Source organism: Phyllostomus discolor, chromosome 2 (genome assembly GCF_004126475.2).
Source record: "Phyllostomus discolor isolate MPI-MPIP mPhyDis1 chromosome 2, mPhyDis1.pri.v3, whole genome shotgun sequence".
NCBI lineage: Eukaryota > Metazoa > Chordata > Mammalia > Chiroptera > Phyllostomidae > Phyllostomus > Phyllostomus discolor.
In genome coordinates this window covers 170,983,050-171,010,126 of record NC_040904.2, presented here as the reverse complement: position 1 = coordinate 171,010,126, position 27,077 = coordinate 170,983,050, and the positions used below count along the sequence as shown (strand labels likewise).

The window sequence follows — 27,077 nt, the reverse complement described above, 5'->3', positions numbered from 1 at the left end:
ACCCCTGCATTCTAATACGTTACTGGAACTCCAGATTCAGCCTATGATCCCCCCACAAGCATCCTCCACCCCAGCTGTCAGTCTCTGCATCTTCCCCTTTCTGTGACTGCCATTATTTCCCATTTTCCTGCATCCGGAACACTAAAGCCCTTCTCTGACCTCTCTTTCCCTGATAGTCAACAGGCCAGGCCATCAGTTACCATATTTTATAGATTTTATTCCTTTAATGTCTTTGCACCTCTCTTCCCCTCACCATCTTTGCACTCTTTTTGCCATTATGCCAGTTTAGACCTAAGGTGCTTTTTACTGGCATATTTTAGGAGCATTTAAAGGTTCCTTCTTAACAATGTGGGTGACTTTGTATACATTTTTCTTCCAAAGAAAAATTCAGAGAATGCCTCTTCTCTGCTTGGAAATCTAAATATTCATTGTGTTCAAAATTAAGTATAATACTCAGCCAGATGTTTGACATCTTCCACAGTCTGACCCCAGTGTCCCTTTCTGCCTTTCACTCCTGTGGTCCACTGCCTGTGTCTCACACTCCAGTCGCACCATGGTTAGTCCTAGATCTACACTGCGCTTTCCATGTTCACACTTTTACTCTTGCCCTCCTTAACTGGAGTCTTGGTTCCAGTTGTAACAGACCTGCCCACCTTTCCATCTTTTATTTAATAAAGCCTTTAGTGATTCTTTTAAAATAATGTCATCTTTCCTCATCTGAACCTCATAGCATTTCCTGGTTTTTCTGTGACACTTTTCTTACTGAGCTCTCATTTTTGCTTTTGGTTTGATTATACTCAATGATTTAAATTTCTGTATGATTTATAAGATGAAAGCATTACAATAAAGTGATCAGTTTAGTGAATTTATGTCAGTATAACATCACCTTATTTATTATCGTCTCCTACTTGGACTGAAAATCACCTCTTCTTTGAGGCTGATTGGTCAAGCCATGTTAGTTTGTTAACCTTACCTTTGCCTAATTCCTGGGAATGTCTTCATTGTGCCTTCAAACAACCTAGATAGTTTGCATGAGTATAAAAGTTGGAGCATGTGAAAATGCTATTTAGTGTCTGGATGGTTGTATTTTGTTTTCTTGTAGAATGATTTTTTTCATCACTGATCTTCTGAAGGACTTTAGAAGATCTAACAAGAAGCACCCCTCTTCTCTGCCCAAGTTCTGATTCAGTTAAGAGATAAGACAGGAATAAAGCTCAGAGTGGCCAAAACCCTATCTATCTTCTGGAAGACTGTGTACTGGATACTAAGCTCCAGAATCCAGTAGGCTCGCCAGCCCCAGACAGTACTGCGCTGACCCACCTCTCCTGGAGAAGCAGTGTGGAATTTAGGGAGCTCTCCAGGAGAGACTTGGTCTCCAGAGAAAAGGTGCTAATCCTCACACCAGTTTTCTTCTTTCAATAAGAAGAAAAATAAGTTTTCGATCAGTGAGTCACTTCTCCCTAGAAGTGGAGAGAGGTTAGGAAGGGTACGGCTGATGGAGCGTTCTCTACCTTGAAGGTAACGACCTGGACTAGGGGATGGCTATCCTTCCTAACAGCGTCGGTTCTCTGTGTTAATCTGATGATTGGAACAAATGGTATGGTTAGCTGATTTATTCCAGCATATTTAATAAAAGGAACAGTTGAGATTTCGGGTAATGCTTTGCATTTACCCACCATCTAAAAAAGACCTTTTTTCATCTAGTTGATGTGCAAACTAGAATGGCACCCAGTCACACATTGGCCACTGCATAAATGTGACACTGAGCTCCAATCTGCTTCTGCGATAATTATCACTGTTTCATCTTATTGTTCATGATAAACCACAGAAGCATCTAGCCTGATACAATGTAAGTATTCTTCACCACCAACACATTGTAAGTTATTACTTCCCTCAGGCACTGACAAATAACTGCTTCCAAGACTCAACGAAAGGCTAATTCAAATGAGATTGTGTTCAGAAAGATTTTTCTACTAATCTCTCTGAAGTTGTTGGTTTGCATACTTGATTAACTAAAAGTTTTTAAGATAGCTTTTCTGTCATAATTTCAAGTTAGTGAGCTGTAAAAACATTCAATTTTATTTTGTGTAGTCATGAAACTACATTGGGGACAGACAGTTTTTTGAATTGATAGTATTGAGAAATATACCAGTGTTCTAACAGATATTTTTATGCCCTCGTGTGCATAAAAATAAATGTCAGTAATATTCAACAGTGATTAAGTCATAGAGGGATAGGATTATGATGCTCAGGTTATGGAAGCAATTGATGCTATATAAATATTAAGTTATAACTGTCAAAGGTTAAGATTATGATGACATAAATTACTCTGTAACAAAATACTTATTATACAGCCTAGAAGGCCATAATACTATACAAGTGTCTGTCAAATAAAAACTAAATAAAATAGTGGATTTAATAGGAGTAGGATTTTCAGCAAAAACGGTACTGTGAATTCTAATGGGTTGTATATCTTTATTTCTTTCCTAAATGCAATTTGTTGGCTACCCAGAGTGTGGTATGGCTCCTTACTGGTTTTGCTTCTTTATTCTTTCTATGTGTGAGGTAAGTTATAAATCTCAGTAGATTAAAACTTGAAAGCAATTTTGCCTACATGCTTTTTTTTTCTATTACCACTTAGTCCCCTCATACAGCCCTGTCACAGCAATCATCTCACTGGTGTCCATGCCCATGAGTCCTTTTTTCTTTTTTGCTCAATCCCTCCACCCCCACCCACCCCCTTAGCTGTCACCCTTCTCTATATGAGTCTGTCTCTATTTTCCTTGTTAGTTCAGTTTGTTCATTTAGATTCCACATGTGAGTGAAATCACGTGGTATTTGTCTTTCTCTGACGCACTTATTTCACTTAGCATAATGCTCTCCAGGTCCATCCATGCTGTTGCAAAGGGTAAAATTTTCTTCTATTTTATGGCCAAGTAGTATTCCATTGTGTAAATGTCCCATGGTCGTTTTATCCGCTCATCTACTGATGATTTGGGCTGCTTGCGTATCTTGGCGATTATAAACAACACTGCAATGAACATAGGGGAGCTTATGTTCTTCTGAATTAGTGTTTTGGGTTCCTTTGTATATATTCTCAGCAGTGGGATTCCTGGGTCAAAAGGCAGATCCATTTTTAATTTTTTGAGGTATCTCCCTACTGTTTTCCATAGTGGCTGCACCAATCTGCATTCCCGCCAGCAGTGCAAAAGGGTTCGCCTTTCTCCACATTCTCACCAGCACTTGTTGTTTGTTGACTTATTAATGATGGCCATTCTGATACGTGTGAGATTATATCTCATTGTGGTTTTAATTTGCATTTCTCTGATGATTAGAGATGTTGAGCATCTTTTCATATGCCTATTGTCCATCAGTATGGCCTGTTTAGAGAAATGTCTATTTAGATTCTTTACCCATTTTTAATTGGGTTGTTTGTTTTCTTGGTATTGTTTTGTGAGTTCTTTATAAATTTTGGATATTAACCCCTTATCAAATGTATTGGTGAATATGTTCTCCCATTCTCAGGGTTGTCTTATTATTTTGTTGATATTTTCCTTTTATGTGTAAAAACTTTTTAGTTTGATGTAGTCCTGATGTTTATTTTTTCTTTTGTTTCATTTGCTTGGGGTGTTATATCTGATAAAATATTGCTACAAGCTATGTTTGAGATTTTGCTGCCTATATTTCCTTCTATCATTTTTATGGTTTCAGGTCTACTATTTAAGTCTTTAATCTATTTTGAATTTGTTCTCGTGAGTGGTGTAAGAAGGTGGTCTAGTTTCATTTTTCTGCACATATCTGTCCAATTTTCCCAACACCATTTACTGAATAATCTATCTTTGATTAATCTATTGAATAAATCTATTGTATGTGATTGCTTCCTCTGTTGAATATTGTGATTCCTCCAACTTTGTTCTTCTTTCTCAGGACCACTGTTGCTATGCAGGGCTTTTTGTGGTTCCATGTACATCTTAAAAATATTTGTTCTAGTTGTGTGAAATATGTCATTGGAATCTTGATAGGAATTATATCAAATCTATAGATTGCTTTGTGTAATATGGACATTTTAATGATGTCACTTCTTCCTATCCATGAACACAGTATGTGCTTCCACTTATATGTATTTCTTTAGTGTCTTATAATTTTTCAAGTACAGGTCTTTTACATCCTTGGTTAGATTTATTACTAGGTGCTTTATTCCTGTTGAAGCAATCATAAATGGGTTTGTTCTTTTAATATCCTTTTCTTTAGTTTATATTGGCATATAAAAATGCAACCAATTTCTGGACATTAATTTCATATCCTCATACTTTGCTGAATTAATTTATCAGTCCCAGTAGTTTCTTGGAATCTTTGGGATTCTCTGTGTACAGTATCATGTTATCTGCAGATAAAGACAGTTTTACTTCTTCCTTTCCAATTTGGATGCCTTTTATTTATTATTCTTGTCTGATTGCTGTGGCTAGAACTTTCAGTACTATGTTGAATAAGACAAGTGAAAATGGACATCCGTTTTATTCCTGATCTTAAGAGGAATGCTTGTAGTTTTTGCCCATTGAGTATGATGCTGACAGTAAGGCCTTTATTATGTTTATGTATGTTCCCTCAATCCCACTTTGCTGAATTTTTATCATAAATGGGCACTGGATTTCATCATATGTTTTTTTCTGTATTTATTGATATGATCGTGTGGTTTTTATCCTTCATTCTGTTTATGTGGTGAATCACATTTATTGATTTGCAAATGTTGTACTAACATTGCATGGCCAGAATAAATCCCTCTTTGTCATGGTGTATGATCTTTTTGATGCATTTCTGTATTTGGCTTGGTAATATTTTGTTGAGGATTTTAGCATCTGTGTTCATCAGAGATATTGGCCTATGATTTTCATTCTTTCTGATGTCTGTCTGGTTTTGGAATTAGGATAATGCTGGCCTCATAAAATGAGTTTGGGAACCTTCCCTCCTCTTGAATTTTATGAAATAGTTTGAGAGGGACAGGTGCTAGTTCTTCTAGGAATGTTTGGTAAAATTCACCTGTGAAGCCATCAGGTCCAGGGTTTTTGTTTGTTGAGAGTTTTTTATTACTGTTTCAATTTCACTAGGTGTAATGGATCTATTCAGACTCCCTGATTCTTCCTGATTTGGTTTTGGAGGATTGTATGTTTCTAGGAATTTATCCATTTCATCCAGGCTGTCCGGTTTGTTGACACATAGTTGTTCATAATGTTTTCTTACAATCCTTTGTGTTTCTTTGGTGTCAGTTGTTATTTTTCCTCTTTCATTTCTGATTTATTTATTGGGCCCTGTCTCCTTTTTTCTTGATGAGTCTGGTTAAAGTTTTGTTAATCTTATTTATATTTTCAAAGAACCAACTCTTAAATTCATTGATCTTTTGTGTAATTTTTTTAGGCTCTATTTCATTTATTTCTCCTGTGATCTTTGTTATTTCCTTCCTTCTACTCTTGGCTTTGTTTGTTGTTCTTTTTCAGGTTCCTTTAAGTATAAAGTTAGATTGTTTATTTGAGCTTTTTTTTTTTTTGAGATAGGCCTGTACTGCTATGAATTCCCCTCTTAGGATTGCTTTCCCTGTGTCCCACAGATTTTGGATTTTTGTGTTCACATTTTCATTTCTTTTAAGGTATGTTTTGATTTCTTTCTTGATCTTTTTGTTGGCCCATTTATTGTTTAATAACATTTTTCAGCTTCCATGTCTTTGTGTGTTTTTCAGTGTTCTTGTGATTGATTTCTAATTTCATAGCATTGTGGTCAGAGAAGATGCTTGGTATGATTTGTCTTCTTAAATTTATTGGGACTTGTTTTGTGCCCTAACATGTGGTCTCTCCTAGAAAATATTCCACATGCACTTGAAAAGTATGTATATTCTGCTGCTTTGGGGGTGAAATGCTCTGAAGTTATCAATTAAATCCATTTGATCTAGTGTATTGTTTCAGGTCGTTGTCTCTTTGTTGATTTTCTGTCTGGACAATATATCCATTGAAGTCAATGGGTTGTTAAAATCCCTGACTATGACTATATTTCTGTTGATCTCTTCCTTTATATCTATCAAGATTTGCTTCACATATTTAGGTGCTCCTATGTTGGGTATGCAAATGTTTACTAGGCTTATATCCTCTCATTGGATTGTTCCCTTTATCATTATGTAGTATCCATATTTGTCTTCTTAATATAGCCTTGCTTTTAAAGTCCATTTTGTTGAATATAAGTATTGCTACTGCAGCTTTTTTCCATTCCATTTACATGAAATATCTTTTTTACATCTCCTTACTTTTAATATGTGTGTATCTTTTGGCCTGAGTTGGGTCTCTTGGAGGCAGCATATTTATGGATCTTGTTTTCTTACTCATTCAGCTACCTTATAGCTTTCAATTGGAGCATTTAAGCCATTTACATATAAGGTGATTATTCATAAATACATATTTAGTACCACTTTATTGTTAGACTATTTTCCTCTGTGTCTTTTTTCTTTCTCCTGTTCTTCTCCTTCCCCTCCTCCTCCTTCTTCTTAGTTTGTTAACATTTGTGTCAGTATGGGTTTGGTGTTAACTCTTTTAGCTTTTTCTTATCTGGGAAGCTCCTTAGTTTTCCTTCAATTTTAAATGATAGCCATATGGGGTAAAGTAGCCTTGGTTGTAGGTCCTTGCTTTTCATTACCTTGGATATTTTATGCTACTTCATTGTGGCCTGAAATGTTTCTGTTGAAAAATCAGATGACAGTCTAGTTGGTGCTCCTTTGTATGTAACTTCCCACTTTTCTCTTGCTGCTTTTATGATTCTCTCTTTGTCTTTAAGCCTTGCCATTTTGATTATGATGTGTCTTTGTGTAGGCTTCTTTGGGTCCTACTTGTTTGGTACTCTCTGAGCTTCCTGGACTTGTGTGTCTTTTTCCTTCACCAGACTAAGGAAGTTTTTGGTAATTTTTTTCTTCAAATAGATTATTGATCCCTTGCTTGCTCTCTGTCCCTTCTGATATTCCCATGATGCTGATGTTATGCTTCATGTTGTCCCTAAGGTTTCTTAAACTCTCCTCATTTATTTTAATTATTTTTTTCTTTTGCTGCTCCGCTTGGACATTTTTTTCCTACCTTGTGTTCCAAATCACTGATTTGATCCTCTGCTTCATCTCATCTATTGCTTTTCCTTCCAGTGTATTATTTATTTCAGATCCTGCATTCTTTATTTCTGATTGGTCCTTTTTTATGGTTACTATGTCTTTTTTCATGCTCTTGAGTATCCTTATAATCATTACTCTAAACTCTCCATCTGATAAATTTTTGCCTCCATTTCATCCTCTTTGTGTTTATCTTTATGCATTAGGTAGACTCTGGTGCACAACTAAGTCAAAACCCTGCCTTTGACTGGCCCTGTGCAACCTGGTTGGAGCTATCAGCAATCCACAGCATGGGGCTCCCTCTACTGGGCCTGTTTGTGTGCAGAAGAAAACAGGCTGCAGACCAAGGCTTCTTTTACCAGCACTAAGCCTGGGGGAGGGTCAGCTTCAGTCTCAAAGCTCCTAGAGATCTGCCTCTGCCTGCAGACTTTCTGTTAGGCTTGAAGAGTGAAAGTCTTGCTGTTGTACTCCATAGCAGGGCTTAAGTGCCACAGGGTGGGGCCGAGTAATTCCTGTGGGCAGGGCTCTTGCTTTCCCTCAGGCTGATGCCACTTGGAGGGGTGTGCGCTGCCTGAGAATGATGGCTCCCTACATGATTAAAAGACAAAAGAACCTAACATCTAAATTATAATGCATTGTTATGCATTGAGTTTTCATTGACACTGACTTCTAAAATGATTCCTATACCAATTATTTTATTGTTCATGAAAGCTTCAAAACTCTGACTGAAAAGGTATAAAATATGGTAAAAACATGACATATTAATGTGAATTATAGTAGAGATCAAAAGGAGATATCATTAGTGACATTTACCACACAGCAGTTTGCCCTTTGAAATTATTCAATTATTTCCAAGCTTTCATGCTATGAAGGTTGTTTTTTACAAAGCTTCTTTTGCTCTTTCATCATAGTGTCAAACATTTTATTATGGTAAAGTTACCACTGACACTATGAATATTATACTTTTATTTCTACTTTGTGGTCTCAGACCTTTCCTCATAAAATGATATATAATGTTAGATTTTCTTATTTCTTGATTCAGCTTCTCAAGTGTAGAAACACACTTAATTGAGCTCTCAGAATAATAATGGAGCCTAGGGTTACTTATTACTGTGTAACAGATTATCTAAAAATTCAGAGACTTGAAATAATAATAAACATCTGTGCTCTCACACAGTTACTGTGGATGAGGAATCCACATTTGGGAGCACCTTGGGTGGTTCTGCCTTGAACTCTTGTGAGGTTGCTGTCAGGATACTGGCCGGGGCTACAGTCATCGGAAGACTTGGCTGGGAAGATCCCTTCCAAGATGGTGCTCTCAGGTGGACGGCAAATGGGTGTTAGCGCTTTGCTGGAGCTCTCAGTTCCTTACCAACTGCGTTGCACTTTTTTCTAACTTAGTAAGTCTATAAATTAAATGGATAGAGCAAGTTTGAAAGTACAAGAAACAGTGAAAGAGTTAGAGGCCTCATGGAAAAGTATTATTGAAATCCAAGTTTTGGAGAGAAGGAAGGAATCAAAGAGAGACTTGAATGCATGGATACAGGTAATAGAAATATTGGAAATGTGGGTGACATGGCAGAATTTTGGTCTCTGGCCTGGTTTTGCTTTCTCGGTATTAATAGTTTTGGCAGCACCAGAACCTCTTGTCCCTTCCACCCCACCGATGATCAGGGAGCAATGGGCAAACCTCATGATTGATCAGGATTGCTTGAAACCAAGGGTCAGCCCTGCAGGGGGTTAGTCTTGACAGTTTAATCTTTCCTTTTATGTGGAATCAATATAATGCTTGACATTAAATGAAAACCCACTTTAAAAGTGTATTATTATTTTTGAAAACTGGTATCGCTGTACTGATGATGTAAAAATGAATTAATGTACTGATATTTTTTAACAATAGGGAACTCTTTTTCCTATTCTATTGCCCACTTCAAAATACAAAATTGTGATAACAACCTGTACCATTTCTGAAAATATTTTATTTATTTTTACTTTTTCAATGGATTTTGACCTTAAAAGTGCTACTTAATATGATTTCACGTAGCACATATTTAGAAAATAACAAATTGATTTAATCAACATTATATAATATTATATTATATTCATGCGTAAGTTAAGTATGCTGGTAAATCATACCCTGGGCTACAAGGTAAGATGTCATGTTGATTTAATATTATTTTCATTCAATGTCTAGTTTCTCCTTAAAAGGAAAAGTAACAGGTAATAATTTCCTTTTGGAATTATGTCTTTTCCTCCTGAGCTGTAATAAGCGATTTAAGTGAATTAATCCCAATTTTCATTAGTTTAATAGAAAGAGATGTATTAAAATAGAATATTTGGACTTTCTCAATAAAATGGAAGGTTTATCACTATTTTTCCCATGGAGAATAATTTATATTAACATGTTACTAAAAATCTATTATAATATGTACACTTTTGAAATTGACATTAAACTCTAGATCAGAAAATACTATCGTTCTTGCTGAGTTTCTAACCATTGTGTTATTGTCTTCTTTCTAGAACCTCTTTTGAATTACATATTGTAATACATATTTTTAGTATCAAATGGGATTATATTTCAGTGCTCAACATTTGAATTCTGTCAAACTCAGTGAATCACAAACATTTTCTGTACAAGCCCCTATTTCTAATAAGGAGTTATAACCATCTGTTCAATGTTTTAAGATTCTCTTTGCACACTGAAGTAACAAGATTCAATCTGAATATTAATGGAATGGTGCCCTTAGGGCACAGAAGTTTTATGATTTTACATAACTCCATGTTTGTCTAACTAGAAGATCCTTTCTCCTTAATGATATTCTGGTATATTTTGTTGGACAATTTTCTTTGTTGATGTACCATCCATGGAATAATTCTCTTATTTTAGTTACTTATATTCTGTTGCCATCTTTTCAATTTGTATTTTTTTAAAAATTGTATTATGTTTTTATAAAGTATAAATTTACACAAATTGCTCATGAATACTTTATATACTTCTTTTGGTCTGATTGAAAATGTACAGTTAATTTCAAGTACTCTGATCCAATTTCATTTTGTTTTTTTATTCTCTCACTCTAGACATAAGAAATAGGACTTACATTTATTGTCAAGTATTCTAATATTTAAAATATTAAATATTAACATGGTCTTTAAAGAATCTGTTCAGTGTGTTCTTGGGTTTATTTTATTTATTAGAGATCATACAATAGATAAAATTAAGAAGGAACACTTTTTCTTCTTGTCTTATTGGGTAAAGATAATTTTTTTAAACTAAAAGTGTTTGATTAACAGACTTTGAGCTAATCTCTCACTGACAAAACAAATCCTACAGTCCTAGAGATGAACTGGGTCATAAAAGTCATGTAATCTATGTAATCATTCCTTTAATTAAACTAAATTTACATTATTTTCTGAACATTTATGGTGAAGACAAAATTGGTTAGAGAGCAAACACCTTTTGACCCCTATGAAAGTATATATATTCCTTTAAATAACTATAGGTTACATTTATTTCTTTGTGAATATGTATGTAATTCATTAAGTAAATGCATGTGTACATCATAATAGAAGATTTTGGAGCAGAAGACTTAATGGATAATAGTGTTAATTTCAGCTTGGAGTCCTCTTATGGGAAGTTTTTTTCATTTATCCTTTTCTTTTTTTTTTAAGATTTTATTCATTTATTTTTAGAGATGGAAGGGAAGGAGAAAGAGAGAGAGAAACATCAATGTGTAGTTGCTGGGGGCCGTGGCCTGCAACCCAGGCATGTGCCCTGACTGGGAATCGAACCTGCGATGCTTTGGTTCACAGCCCGCACTCAATCCACTGAGCTACACCAGCCAGGGCTCATTTATCCTTTTCATGTTTCCTGGTTGTGGTCTTACATATAACGCCACACTTTTTTCTCTAAATTGGTAAATCTTACTCTGTGTTCTTGCTCACCAAGATGAGCAAAGAGCACAATACTGGTTATTTTTCAGATCCTTTTTTTTTTTATGTGTATAGTTTAAAGAAGTCCCAGGGCTTGTAGGGATCTTGGAGATAAATCCTTAAGTTTTTTTTATCTGTAGTCCCCTTCTCCTACTACTATTTGGGTGATGGTCTTCTGACACCTCTTGGGCACTATGTTGCTATAAGACGGTGTTGGATCACAACCTCAAGCTCTTCTGTGTGAAATCTGAAACTGTCCCCATCCACAGAGGGCAAGGAGAGACCAGAGAAAGAGGCAGATCAGCATAGATTGGTAGGTGGAAATTTTAATAAGGGAACTTACAAACGGTATTTGTCTTTGGTGGCTTTAAGAGGAGTAGGTCTCCATGCTGTATGCCAGAATCTTAAATATTTATGTAGAGGTCTTAACTGGGTTCAGTTACATGTGCCATCCAGGTGGTCTCAACAACACCTTGCTCTCTCAAGGCTGTGTTCTTGCAAATGGCTCCCAGCGGGCAGGACGTGCATCTCAAGGCCAAGGGAGGGAGTGAGGAGCCTCTGATGGCCCAGGTTCAGTTCATGGGTCAGTTCACGGTCATGTACTCTTTATGACCTTCTCCAACAGATGGCTGGGATATCCCCAGGTTGTTGTGTTCCTAATGAAGGCAGGTGGCTGCCCTACTAGCCTTATTTGCTTGGCGTTACCTCAGCCTCCTTACCTGACATCCAGGTCCATGGCCCTTACTATGTTGGCCTTCACCAGCATCTGTGGGACCAAACCCAGATGAGGTTCTGCCACCTTGGGTGCCTAAATCTTTGTATCCTCCATGAAGTTAGAAGCCCTCACTCTATCTAGTCCTGCCTCATTGACTTCTCAGGAGTAGGGCTACCCTCATTCCTCACATGGGAGCACAACCATTTCGATTCCTTCTCTTCTGAGAGTGCTTATTTATTTGTTCAGGGTCTCCTTGTGAGAATCACTGCTGAAGAAAAGAGACTCAGAACTCAGGATGAAAGCCTGGGAAATGCTCCTTTCCATTCTTTTGCTGTTGAGAACATAGCAGCAGAAAAGCCAAAAAATCTAAGTAATTTCTCCATAATTCTCTTGCACCTGCCCATCTCTGTCTTCCACAAAACTTGTGAGCTTATCATATATTTTTAATATGCGTTTGTATTTTTAATCTTGTTAAAATTTTATGACATCTTAGTTTTCCTAATCCTACCATATTTCCAGGCGAGAATCCGAGGCTGTGGGCCATTTCAGTTACCTTTAAGCAGTGTTGTAGCAATCTCTGTGCCTGCCAGTCCTCTCCTCCAACACACATATAGGTTTGTGTATCACCTAGTGTGCCAGATTGTTTTAAGACTCATAGTCCATGACCTTGACCATATTAAAGATGATAGCGAACATAGTCCCAGACAGATTTTATTAATAATATAAATACACATGCAGATTTACAAATATATCAATGATTTAAAAAATTATTTATGAACTTGTCAGAAATGTATCCCTCTTAGTGGTGTCTTTTACTTCTGTTGACATATAAGGACTGTTTTCACTCAGTCATTTCCTGAAACTCCCCTAAAGGAAAGTGTTATAAAATTTTGAATTATATGACCTATAGGAAAGGTGGCATATTATTTGTTGTCCAAACCAGAACACATAAGAAAGCAAGGGGCACTATTAATAATTGTGCCAGGACAACAGTTAAAAGCTGCCACCGTCCCGAGCAAACCAAGCGCGTGTTTGCACTCCAGGGCAGGGGCCGCACGTTTCACGTGCCATCCTCAGGTAACTTCGAGGTTCTCGTTTTGATGTGATTCGATTCAATGTTTGGGTCACGCCAGTTCTGGCCTGAAATACTAAGCACTTTTATCATGTGCTTCAAGTGCATTTCAGGCCCTGTTGACCTGCCATTGTGTGCTTGTGACTCTAATGACGGAAATTAGTGCCACACAATGGGCTTGGCAGCGACAGTGTGAACGGCACTGTCATTTCTCTTTTTACTGGGACTTCAGACAGTGTATAGTTAACTCACTACATGTTAGTTACAAAGCTCTCTTAAATCAACAGCATTGTTATTTGACTTTTAAAGTACATCTGTTGGTGAAGTTTTTGACATATGCCTATGTTAAGAAGGAAATTCACATTTAAATTTTCAAGGAAGTCTAATTGCTGGTCTTCTCAGTTCTTCAAAGAGGTCTTGGTTTGAAGTTGAAAGGACTCCTAGCACAGGGAACTTTGAGTCTAAAATAAGGTCACATTTTCAATAAATACTCAGATGATGACTGACTTCAAACACCCTCCTGCCTTGCTCACAGCTCTGTCCCCAGCACCTAGAACCATGGCCAGCTTGTAATAAGCACACATTAAGTATTTGTTCAACAAATGGGTATTATTCTTTATAGTTCACTTTATGCTATTTATGGCATTTTTAAAATTCTCAAGCATTCTGTGCTTAATATCTATTTATAATATTCCTGTCAATGTGTTGTGTGGAGACTTCACTGGCTTTCCATAATTTTTTATTCAATTAATAAAAGAAGGTTGTGATTTGCAATGCTAGTTTCCTTTGCTTCAGGAGACAGTTTTCCACTTCTCCTTCTAGTTACAATTCACATTCCCCCGACTTTCAGATTTGCCCTTTGCTTTTCTTGTGTAAGCCAAGAAACCAGATGATGTAACCAAATCTCTCTTTTTGCTCTATTTAAAGTTTTAGCTAGGGTAATGTTTCTGTTCGTCTCGTTTCCAAATGCAATCTAAAGTTCTGTTTTAATAAAAGTGAGGTACAAGGGAAAATCTAGTAGTTAAATCTTAGAAGATCTTTCTACACTCAGTAACCGACAAGAGAGCTACTGTCTATTCCTAGAGAAACAATATCCAGATGGAAATGTTTGTGCCCAGGTTGTTGGTTCGGTCCCCATTCGGGGTGCATATGAGAGGCAACCGATGGTGTTTCTCTCTCACATGGATGTTTCTTTCCCTCTCTTTCTGCCTTCCTTCTCCTCTCTCCAGAATCAATAAAAGAAGAAAATGTCCTCAGTTAAGGATTAAAAAATACATTGAAAATGAATTTTGGCCTATCCTATTTTAATTATAGTTCCTATATGGTTGTCATCTCCTTTATCGTTATTTAGATACACTTTCTCAAGAATGGAAATAAGTATCATAGACAAATTTTATCTTAGGAGAAGCCTGGGTGACATGTGTTTATTTTATTTTATTTTTTGTTCCAAGGTTTTTTCATCTTCCCCACCTCAAGATACCAATGCCCTCATTTCTCTCGACCATTAATCTCAAACATTTCTCTGTACTAATTCTGGTATTATTAATATTTACTTTGGTGTTTCTCTTAATGTATTTTCCTCTTTGAAATATTTGCATTTTAACATTCTTTTTAAGTTTAACATTTATTTTTGTAAATGGAATTTCAGGGCTTGGCGTGGAAGTTATGTTTTGCTGAGAGCCCCACTGAGCTCTATACCACACGTGCACGCCCCACCCCCCAGCCCACACATGGCGCCCGCGCCTGCACAGGGGTGTGGGTATTTTAGCTGAGGGTAAGGCTAAGTCATCTGTTGCTTATGATAGAGCGTTTCCTTTTCCTTTTAAGTTTTCACTCACCTTCAATAATTGGATCCTCATCTAAGTGAGGTCTGCCTTGGTCTTATCGTCTGGCCAGTGTTGGGAGTGGGTCTGTGAAAGCAAAAGCGAATTTGTGCAATGTCTTTACCATTTGTCTTAGGTGGTTTTAGATGAATAAACCAAAAACATTGGTAAAATAGCATATAGCAGGCAGGTGTTCAAAGGCATCTGGTTTTCATGCCAGCATAATGAACGATCTCTGTGCACCGTGAACTAGATTCTCACGTTAGTGGTACTTGTTCTGGGATGATAGTGGGGTTGTTTCGGACTGCATCGGTGAAGACTCGCTGCAATGAAGCACAGATGAATGGATTTTGAGTTATGATGTGTGCTGATTTCTGATACTGTTTACATTGCAGGTCAGTTGCTCCGGTTAAAAATGTTTCGAGAAGACCACGGGTCGTGGATGACGATGTTCTTCAGCACAATTCTCTTTCTCTTCATATTTTCTCACATATACAACACGATTCTTCTAATGGATGGGAACATGGGGTAGGTTCTGATTCCACTTTCTACTATGATGAGTGTTTTGTTTGAAACTCGTAAGAATTCAGAGGATTTTTCAATTTGTAGGATCCTAGATGTCCTTTACAAATATTCTCCCCCCAATAGGAATAATCTATGCGTTTTCTCACTTAAGACATTTTGAGTATTTTCTCCAAGAAGCTTTCCACAGTATTTAACATTGTGTTCCTTATTCTTTATGGCTTCTCTGTGGGGATAGTTTGAGGGCAGCTACTAATGTCATATAGTGACAGAGTATGAGAATCAGAAAATTGTATTGACTTGTTTATACTTACAAGATTGGTAAAGCTGGGCTAAGGTGAAAGTCTCCAGGTTTGCAATTCTGTTCTTCTTTGATGCCTGGCTAAATAAAAATGTTGGATACTGGTGGAATTTTTTTTTAAATTCTCTTGACAGTTGTAACAGAGAGACCTTTGTTACAAATGGGTCATTTAAAAGTGAGCCACCCTGTATTAAATCCAAGGTTGTGATCTATACTTATCAAATCACTAATCAAATCACCATGGCATGAAGAAGTGCTACAAAGTAGATTATATATTATTTTTAACTTTCTCCAGGTCTTGGTTTGCTCTTGGTAAGTTTTAATGGCAGAAAATGAGAATTGCTTAGTCTATAGCATTAGGAATTAGATTAATGACAAGAATAAGCCACATCAGATATTTATGGGCACTGAAATAGTTCATAAGGAACATTTTGATCTATCCTCCACTAGACTGGAAAGCTCTGTAATAGCCTTTTCTTCTAAATGTATCCCAGGCAAGATGTCAGCCAGTTCTGCAGTGCAATTACTTTGATGTTATGTATATATCTTAGCTACCACTGTTCAATGCTGAGAGGGATAGCTCAATTACATTTTTTGTTTTTTTTTCCTCCACCATTAAAGGAGATAAATAGTGAAGGGAAAACAGGGATTTTACAAGCTTTATACTTTAGTCCATACTAACAAGTGGTAAATTCAAGAATATGATCTCAGATCAAATGTTCAAGCTTTAAGGGGTTATTAAAATGTTTTGCCTATAATTATTTCTTGAGCTTTAAAAGATGCCACTTGGACTGGGTCTATTTTGAAATGGTGCAGTTGCAGACTCTAATGCAGAGCTGGTCAGAATCAGCCTCAGCCATGGGGCTTTGCCTCTAACAACGGAGCAGGTATGGATGCTCTTGGGTTACCTAGTGCAGCCCAGGGTCTGAGAGTCACAGTGCACCCTCACCTCTGGAACCCAGTGAAGGGACCCATGTAAAACTCACATTTTAAAAAGCTGTTGCTAGAAATAATACATTAAGTAGTATGTAAAATATATCCTTTGCTCAGAAGTTGAATTTTCATCCAGTTCCTTTTTTTTTTTTAGTGCGGAGCTAATAAACTAGCCAGAAGTGTTTGTTCTGAGGGAAAATGCAGATTTAAAAGTAATGAATTAAATGCAATAGTAGATAATCCCTGGCATGTTGTAAAGCACTCAGTAGCTAACAATAAAACTAATCTTAAATGTAAGTTACCAGTCATGGAGCACTCAGTACCAGACATGAATTTTCTCAATTAAATCCAAAGCAAGGGACAAATGATTTAGTTGTACAAATAAAAAAATTAGATCTCCATCTATAAAAGATGTATTACCAACTTTTATGACACATGCTGGTGAAGCCAGTGAGCACTCTAAGGTAAGGATGAAAGCTTGGAGAAAAATCAGTTGTTAGAGCAAATGGATGCAGCTGTGCTTTGGGTTTTCCCAGGAGACACATGGGGCCTTGCCTCATCCTTTGACAGGCAGGAAATGATGGGACAGAAGTGTGGAAAGACCAGTAGGTGCACAGATGTCACGATTGACTGGTTTTATATCAGAGGGTTGCTGGTGGTCGAGGATTCTGGATACTGAATCTGATTTGCAGTGGGGGTTTCAGTGGACCCTGACTTTGGGGTCTATCTAGGAATATTGGTCTGGGGCTATTATGAGGGTTTCAAGGATTGTCTCTGATGGCTAGACCTGTGGTCATGTATTTTAGACTTCTTCCCATACTGGAAGCCCTCAGGCCTACAATGAGAGGGTTTAGGGTTTCAGCGAGGAAGAAAAGAATTTTCCTAGAATGCTTTGCTTTCCCTCAGCCCCCAGTTTAAGGGTTGGGTATAACTTCAGGCTAAGCCAGAGTCACTTAATTCCTTGTTACAAAGAGCAAAATCTCTAGGTTTATCTGATCAGAACTTCAAGAGTTTTAGCCAGAACTGACTTGATAAGAGTCAAGTTGCCGGCAACTGGTTGTCTCAGTATAGTGGATTTCCTGAAATTTCCTGAAGTATGCACTAACCCCTGTGGCTTCAGCCATCCCTGGGAGCCAAGCTGAGAAACAGTTGGATGGGAGCTCGGGGAAGAGACCAGTTAGCTGGTGGGCTAGCAGGGACCTAGGCTCAAACTCTTCCTCTTTCCTGTCACTGGGGGGAGTGTCCTCTCCCCTTTGATTCTCTTTCCATCCTTCTGCTCCTCCCACCACCAAAATGGTGCTATCATAGTTGCTTTGATTCTTTAAGTCACAGAGACCAAACTGAATTCATCCTTCAATATATGTTTGAGTTATAGGGGAGGTTTCTGTTGCAGAGAAGGCTCTGATGCTGGGCAGGGTTTTACATCTGGATGTTTTATAAGCAACTTCCTTTTTACACGGTGGCCGACCAGGTAACCTGAAGCCTCTCCTACTGCAAACTCTTTAGAAATGCTGGAAAATCTGAGGCAGCCAGATAGACTCCCTTTAAATGCATAGCCAGGCTTATCCATAGGTGGGGGAAAATCCAAGGCCCAGAATGAAGAAGGATCTGAAAACAAGATACCTTAGGGACTTGTGTTTTGGCTCTCAGGCCAGGACCAGACGTAAGGATCTGGGCTTGTATCAGTGAGAAATGGAAACAGAAGCCCCTGCGGAGATGGTCCTAAAAAGCGCTTCAGAGAAGGGTGGATTAGGAAACATGTAACCCCGGCACGCACAGCCTCTAGAAAGCTTGTCTGCCTTATCCTGGACTTGGGTGCAAAACAATAATCTTCCATGGAGCTCCTAACCACAGTGTGGTGTTTTGGTTTTGATATATGTTTTCCTTTTGATTTTAGAACCACCTCCCTCCCCCTCCTCCCCACATCCCTGGTTATGCTTGTCTCCTGCTTTTCGGTTTCTACTCTCTGGAGCTCGCCTTCCCAATAACTTCCAGAATCCTGCTGGTGTGTTATTTAGAACAGTTTCGTTCCCTTTCACCTTAATGTCTGTCCATTGTGATATATCCAGACTTTTTCCTTTTGTAACCAAAATCTTATCAGTGCATTTCCCAGTCAAAAGTGCCAGCACTCTGAGAGAAATGTTGCTGACTTCTCAGGACATGAAGGGGCTGCTGCCACAGCAGTTTGGTGTGGTGTTTTTAAAATAGCAATGGCCCTTTACCTTTTGGTTCAACTGATGTTTGATGAACTATCTTGGGAGAGAGATGGGAAGATACTCAAAACAATAGGAGGAAAGCAATCTACAAACTTAAAATTACGCCTCACAGTCTGACCACATGCTGTATCATTTACATGCCGGGCTGAAGCCTCCAGATGGGGAGACATTTATAAGAAAGCAACATGAAACCATTTTCTTCCAGTTACAGGACTTGATTAAAAATGCTGCTAAATGTATCTCCCCCATTTTTTGATTTCCTCTTTTTTCAACAAGGTATCCTAAAGCCAATATATTTAGCAATTTTCTATTAGGTAGAAATAAAGAGACGTGTGCTTCAAAGTATAGGTTGAGGTTTTTCTTGAAACCAATGCTCTAAACTTTTTTTATGTGGTCTTCTGAAGAACTTCTTGGTCATGGAGTTTTTTATAGCATCTACAGTGTAAAGCCCTAACTTACGGAAGGCTTTCCTGGTGTTTTCAAATATCTCAGGCCCCCACAGGATAGCACACATATTATGAATAAGGAGTGGAATGGTGAGAAAGGGAAGCCCATAGTTGACGTTCCTAAAAAAAAATTCCATCAAGAGCCACTGGATGGCAGCAAAAGGCATGTTTTCAAGCAGGGAATGCCTCAAGGTGTTGTCTCAGGCAGGCTTTCTGCTCTACTCAGGGCAGGCTTTCTGCTCAGAAGAAAGACTCTTTCCCCTTATACATTTCTGAAACTTGGTGTTGACATAGTTGTGTTCCTAATTGTTAGTGGATTTCTTTGAAGATGTCCACATAGTGAGCTCTGTAATAAGCACTTTTTAATTTATGATGTGCTTGGCTCCTTTTTATGTTCTAAAACAATTTTAAATAATAGTATATATAACCATGTTTGTGCACACATATACATCTATATGTTTATAAACCTAATCCAGTATTACAAGGATAAACAGTGTGTCTACCACTGAGGAAATCAGGCACCTGACTCAGGTATAAAAATTCCTCCATGAACTGGAATATCCAAAGACTCTATAGTGTGTTAGGGCAGGTTATGAAGAAGCTGATGTTGTCTAGTGTTAATGACAAAAAGGAGGACCAAGCCTTTTCCAGAGAAATTTTACAAATATTAATAAATACATCAATGTGTGTTAAGTATTCTGGGGACAGGATTTGAGAAATAAGACAAAGCGATTCAGGCAATTTTGAAAAAATGGATTAGTATTCATAATCAGGACCTTAGAAAGTGAAGGTAAGAATTAGGTGGTGGGTGTAAGTGAAAGTGGAGTAGACCCTGTTTCTCTTCTGTTATCGTTCTGATAGGCATTGGTAGAGCTCACGTGGAATGCTCATTAAATGTGTGTGGTGAGAACTCTCAGTGAGGGGGATATAGTGGCGATTGGTCTAGGGGAGGTGACGGTAGGGAACATTCCAAATGGGCACTTAACTGGAATCTAAAATGGGCACCTTCTGTGTGCAGAGGGGACAGCCAAGGCAAGCAGGGCACAGCATAGACCTGTCTGTGGGCTAGATGGAATTCTTTGGGATCTAATGCATTTTAAAGTCCTCGTGCACAGCCGACCGAAGCTTTAGCCTCTGACACTCTTAACCTCATTTTTGAAAGAATGGCCGATACTGTGGTCTATCACTGTGTCTGCACCTGGTATCAGAAAAGACTCTCTGATTTACAGCTTCAGTTTTTGTTGCCAGGGGTATAGGTTTGAGCACACTATTTTTTTCCCCAAGGCCGAATTACTCTTGAATGGAAAAATTCAGGATGAAGTTTTACTCCGGGCAGTACTGGTTTCTTTGCTGAGTGCACTATTTTTAACACTTTCACTAATGCTTTCGATTCCTTACTCAAACTTTTTTCCCTCTTTTTAATCATCTCTGATCTCAGAGTTGAAGCCGTGTGTCATATTTTTACCATTGAGAACTGTGGTTTTCACTTGCCGTTTGCTCTTCAAGTACCAAAGTTGGTTGGCCTGCTGCCATTTTTTATGCTGATGGCTTCAGTCCAAAAAAGGAGTGTTCGTGTGTTTGATTTTTGTTTTCAAAGGTGCTAAATTTGTTTTGGGAAATGGCAAGAAAACATTGAAAAAGTTTTTAATAATGTTAAAAACTATGCGATTTTGGTATGACCTAAACTGACAAAAGTATTGACGTACAAAGGGATCAATTTAAATTGTAGTAAATGGAAAAAAGAGTATGGTATTATTTCCCAAGACATGGGTACGTAGCGATGGGTAAAGGATGGAGGCCCCACGCAGGGTTTAGAAGCTTGGGTGGGGAGAAAGCTTGGCTGTCGATATTCCTGATTCCTGAAAGTGCTGGAGTCAATAGCTGAAAAGCTTGATTGGCTGCTGATACAAGGCTGAATGCAAATTTGCTGGAGTGGTGCTTTCAATAATTTGTTGGTTTCACTCTTAATTAGACTAAACATTGACTTGCTTGTACGATTAATTCACAATAATAGCACAATTAATTACTAAGGCTGGGAGAAAGGGGCAGAGCTGGTTACTGAGAATGGGCAGGTGAGAAGAAAAGCTGGCCTTGTGTGGCTGAGTCTGGTCAAGAGGGTGGAACCTGTGGGGAGAGAGGGAGGCTTGGCCAGAGAGCAAGGGGGGGAGAGAGAGGAGAAAAAGGGAGGAGGCCAGAAAGGAAGGGGTGGGGGAGGGGGGGAGAGAGAGAGACTTGTTTACCCAGAGGAAGTATAGCAGTAGAGCACAGTTTGCTGCTTGTAATGCTATTGGTTTCACATTACTTGATTGTGAAAGTACCAAGGTAAAATAGCACAGCATGTTTAAATTGTCACAAATTTACTGTTAGTGTTGTCTGAATTGATGAAGTTTGAAACATTAATGAAAAACAATATTGCATCCTTATTATTCTGTGGGAGTGCATTATCTATTGAGAATCAACACTGATTTCACCCACTTAAGAGGTGTTCTCTTCAGAGTTGCTTATTTCAGCTCTGTCATTAAACAGTTTACCGGCTTTCACAGGGAAAAATTGTTGTCCAGGAAACAGAACACCTGGATTTTAGCCCCCTTTTAGCTACCCACTGGCAAAAATAACTTAGATGAGTTAGAGGTTTTCTCGTTTTTAAGATACTAGGTTGTTGTTATATCATCACCACCATCATCATTAATTTGGAGGAAATACATGCTTGTAAGGTGGAGAAATAAACTGAACTTAAGATGGCTAAAAATCTTGTTTACCACTAGCTTTGCTTTGTGTGGAAGGTGATGTGGTGTAGGAGAAGCAGCATGGACTTTCGTCCGGACACCCGTGAGCTGTGTGGCCCAGAGGTGAAGTTCACTGTGAGCCTTATTTTCTCAAGTGTAAATGGGCCTATTAGTACTAACCTGAGGGTTGTTTTGACAACCAAAGAAGACAGTGTTTGCAAAGCAATTGGTATGGTGCCCACCTTATGATGAACTCCAGATAAATGTTAGTTGCTATTGTAATAATAGAAAATATGAATTGTAGTTCCTTATGTACTTTAGCTCTTGATAAATATTTGTTTTTATAATAACAATAAGTGCTTTGGACAATATAATAAAATTATGTAATTTATATCAATGATACTACATCATTATCACACAACTATAATAATTCTTATCAATTTCATGCAAAATGTTCGAATGAATACCTAGCAGCAGTAGGTCTTCAGTAAATATTAATTTCTGGTGCCAGAATTCATAATACATAATCTTAAATATACTTGAGTTATGGAGTGAATTAACACGTGAAATGATGCATAGCGCCCAGTTCAAATGCTATTAGGATGCGTCTTTATGAATGTGCATAAACTGTTCCTTATTTTATTCTTCATCAAAGGAAAGTAAATACAGAAATTGGTATGATATTTCATTAAGATTCAGAAGAGGAAATCAAACATAAATTAAGTCACTAAATAGTTACTTGCTAATATTGACCTTCCTGAAAACAGGGGAAAAATCCGATGGAATTACGGATGGTATCATGGGAATGATGCAGTGTCCTGTGTGTGTGTGGGCCCATACTCTGGACACTATATAATGAATGTCTCTAAGTTCTAGCTCAGTTCATTTTTCCCAGTGGTGAACACGCAAGAAATAATTACTTTCCAGACATGTTTATGATAGCCTGAGGCTTAAGGTTTACTGAAGTTATATAATTTAATAAATTAATGAGACAATCCAGCCATTGCTGAGAAAGCGACATTTCTGTGACAAGTCATTATATTTGTAATCTATTAACCCCAGAGTTATCCCTGAGGGGTTGATGAAAAACAATAGAGTTCTATTAATAAAATATTCCATCATTCAAATATTGCCCAATTCATGTAAGGTAACATGAATTGCAGCCCACTCGTACGCACAGCTCTGGCTGCTCAGTCAGGAGTGGCCACAGCCTTTCTTACTGCCTTGTACCAGGTCAGGAGGAGGGTGCCTTTTTGATGGTGGAGATAAGTGAGACCCACTGTGCTGTTCTCGGGGACAGAATCAGTCATGTTGGAACTGGTCAACTTCTTTCTCTCTAGTTCGGTTTCCTTAGGCTACCGCCAGGGGACACTAACACTCTAACTCGACTTTCTTTTCTTTTTCTAAAGCAAATGTGCATAATATACTTGATTAATTTAGGGTCAAAAGACATGGAAGAGCATAATAATAATTGCAATATTAAAATTACTTAGAAATAGGACACTCAAAGACTGATCCTGAGTTGAGTAATGACCCTTACCTAATTAAAAACTACAAATTTGCATCCTTTACAATAAAAGATCAATGAAATTTGAAAGAAAGGGGTTGTTGGATTTTGACTTATATTTTGTAGTCTACATAGTTTAATTTTCTTGCCCTAAAATATGTATTTTAGAAGATTAGAAGGATGATTCCTAGGTATTTTGCAAAGCATAAAATGTTCAGTATCCTGTACAGTAACAGGAAAAAATATATATGTTGCATATAAAATGCTTATTTTCTTCTAGCAAAAAGATAATCAATTTTTTTGCTTCAAGACTGTCACATATACTATCTACATATGCATATTGTGTTATTTTAATATATTATATTATATATTTGATGTGCAAATTAAATCTACCAATCCAAAGTAAAATCACAGATGAAAAAGTTGTAACTACACAGAGATAAGAATTTGCATCTGCATGTATATACTGAACCCCACAGAGGCATCTCACCTGAGTATGTGGATATACATAGCACTGGTAAGTAAGCAGGATTTCGTGGTTCTTACATGAGCAGCAGATATGTTATTTCCGTTGGGATCATGTCAAATTAATACAGGGCTCAGTGGAGAGGGGAGGGCTAAGCTACAGAATTTCATTCAGCTCTTTCAACAGTTTGAGGGTCTGGAGGGGACGGTCTTGATTATTGCTTCACTACATCAGCTAAAGGTGAGTCAGTTTAGGGCTAATTTAAGAAAATTCAGTGACCTAAACTGACTGGTAAAGAAGCTAGATTGGTGTACCCGTTTGGGGAATTGCCTCTAGAGAACTGACTTATTCCACAGGCCCTTCAGGCTTCTGGAGGGTTCCTAGACTAAACTCATAGGTTATTTAAGAATCGGCAATGAGGTAGAGCTAAAGTCAGTTTTGGAAAATTTGGCATGTACTGTGGATGGACCTTCTTTCCTAGTCTCCTAAATTATGTGTACGAGATGAAGAGGGAGTTTGTAGGCCCCGTGTTTAAAGCCACTGACTTGGGTACCTCAGAATTAGGACATGAAACAGGAGCCTCCAATGATAAGATCTGAAAATTAAAATATATCAGTCAGGATAGGTTATTGTATGTCTCAGTAACAAACAAATCTAAAACTTTTTGTGACTTAAGATCCCAGGTTTTTTTTTTTTTTTTCTCACACTACATTTTCATCGTGAACCAGCTGGAAGGCTCTAACCCAGGTGCCCTCCCTCTGGGATCAAGGGGGACATAGCAGCTGTCATGTGGGAGGTCACTAGTTGGTCTAGGGGGGCCTCAGAGCAGTAATTCAGCACTCTGCCTGGAAGCAGCGTACTTCATGTCTGCTCACCACACTTATTTTGGAACTCATTACTTGGCTCCACTGAGACAGCGGGTGGTGGAGAAGTGCAATCATGCGATATACCCAGACGGGGAGAATAGAAATGTTTCAGGAACAGACTACTGGCCGCCACATGGGACCACTCCACCCTCAGCTAGGAAGCAAAGATGTACCTTCTGATAACTTATGTCTCCTTCCTCTACACAGTGCCCTTAAGACCTCCTTGTCCACGGAGTGCCTTTCTTCCTAGGAAGGGGATATATAAAATGAGTTTAAAAAAGTCATCTTAACTATGATTTGACATTAAAGGCATGGATAAATTTCACATCAAAATCTAACTCGTATTCCATTGTGTATGGTATATTCAACTGCATATTCGATAGGAAATAGGAAAGGCATCAGGTTTGGTGAGACACTGGACCAAGTGGTGGCCAGCATGCTCTGGTTCAGTTGTCGTCTGCTGCTGGTGTGCATTCCGATTTGGTTGAATACATCTATTCCGACTGGTACTTCTCACGCTATGTCTGTTCTAAACACTTTGAACAGCATTCTTGGTTAGTAGAAATAAATGAATTAAATTAGTGAATTCAGGAGAAAAAGTACAGGGCAGCAGGACCTTATGAAGAAATGGATAAAACTTATAGTAAGTCAAAGGGATTATGAAGTATTTTACCTTCTTATGTTTACAAAATTGAGATGAGTCAAGGGCAGAACTAGAATTTGGCCAATCAGAATAAAGGAGCCCACTGAGGCTGCACTTAGGCACACCTCCTGGTTTCCCTGGCAACAGGGCTCCCTCCCCATGCTAGTGGTATTATGGTGTGAGTGGAGTAATAATTAGAGGGAGAGAAATATGTTTTCACATCAACTCCTACCTCTGGGAAAGTTAGGGGAGGAGTTTGCTAAAGGCAAAGGATGAGGTCATGAGAAAGGAAGAATTTGAATTTAAAAAGAAAAAAAAATTAAATGGCGTCTGGGCTTGAAAGCTTCCGGGCAGAGAGCACTGCACATCACGATGATTCTTCCCCAACTTTGGTCAAAGCCAGGGTGGTAGTGAGTGACGTGGTTGCACATCTGCATTCTCTCTTTCATCGCAGCCCAGAAAACGCACTGGCCTGGGCGGCCTGTGTAAACCGGCTTGGATCGGAGCCATCTGCTGTGTGATTGTTCTGTCCGTTCCCACAGGTACCCAGGAAGGCCTCCCTTGCCCAGGAGTCCAAACAGGCTGGCCCCTCACGTTCTCTGAATTTAGTGTGCTTGGGTTCTCATGTTGTCCTTGAGTGCTATTCCGCCCTTGCCAAGTACATCTTTTCTAACTGTTCAGTGGGCCGAGTCTTTTCTGCTGTTATTAAATGTGTGTCGAATGTGCACCACTGCTTGGAAGATTGAGAGACTGGGAAGAGTCAGTAATGAGCACTTCACTCTTTCAGTTCTATTTTTTTTTTTCTCAGAACCTTTCTCACTAGAGGCAGCAGAGGATAAAGGAGCACTTCCTCTGTTCCACTCTCTAAAGCTCCTCAACAAGCCCCAATTAAGAAAAAAGAATAGAAATAAGAAAAAAAGCACACAGTATTACCTAGAAATGAGATAATTCTATAATTTATTATTCAAACAAGGACACATTTGAAAAGGAAATGGACTGTTAATAACAACACAGGAGAAAAGGCATAACGTGTGATGTCCAAGGCTAATGGGAACATACAGTTACCTGACCTGAGATCAGCAGGAGAGCGACAGCAGAGAAATGTTCTAGAAGAAAATCTTGGCTTTGATGTTCATGGAGTATTCCTGGACATTTGTATCTAATTTGTATCCAAATTCTATTCTCCTAGGACCATGATATCATTTTAAGATTAAAAGATCTCACTGTTCTTCTCCAGGAATAACCCTGTATCAGGTTAGAATGTAGCACAAATTAGTTACTAGTCAGAAAAGAAAGCCATAGGAATCCATGTTCATAGTGAAGCCTCAGAAAGGGCCTTAGTGAATGACCAAGGAGTGGTCAGGGTTAAGGACTGACCGAACAATGTGGTTCCATCTTCTGTGCCCTTGGCTGTAGTTTAGGAAATTTAAAATCAATTTCATTTCACTTACTGCAAAGTCATCCAGCCCCATGGTCTCGCCTGAGATCCCTGGAGGAGTGAAGAAGTGTCCCTGTCCTGTGAGAGACTGGCGGTGCTGTGTGTGGTAGGCAGCCTCCAGGACGGCCCGCGGTCCTCGCCTCCTGGGATCCAGGCTCCTGTGCCCCCTCCGCTTGACTGTAGTTTAGACCTAGGGGTGGGCCTCTAATGAATAGAATGTGATAAAAACGATGGGAGCTTAATTCCACGTTCATTCTTCAGTCTTGCTTGTCCCTCTCCTCTCTCTCTCATGCTCTCTCAGAGCCCTTACTCTGGAAGCCAAATGCAACATTAGGAGCAAT

The 27,077-nt window shown here is 38.4% G+C and overlaps 1 protein-coding gene across 1 annotated transcript in view; it reads left to right on the top strand.

Moving 5' to 3' along the window:
- TMEM117 (transmembrane protein 117) overlaps positions 1–27,077 on the top strand; it is a 401,294-nt gene that overhangs the window by 59,889 nt on the left and 314,328 nt on the right. Inside the window, exon 3 of the mRNA XM_028532914.2 lies at positions 15,068–15,200. Within this exon, the coding sequence (XP_028388715.1) occupies positions 15,068–15,200 (133 nt within the window). The remainder of the gene's footprint in view (positions 1–15,067; positions 15,201–27,077) is intronic.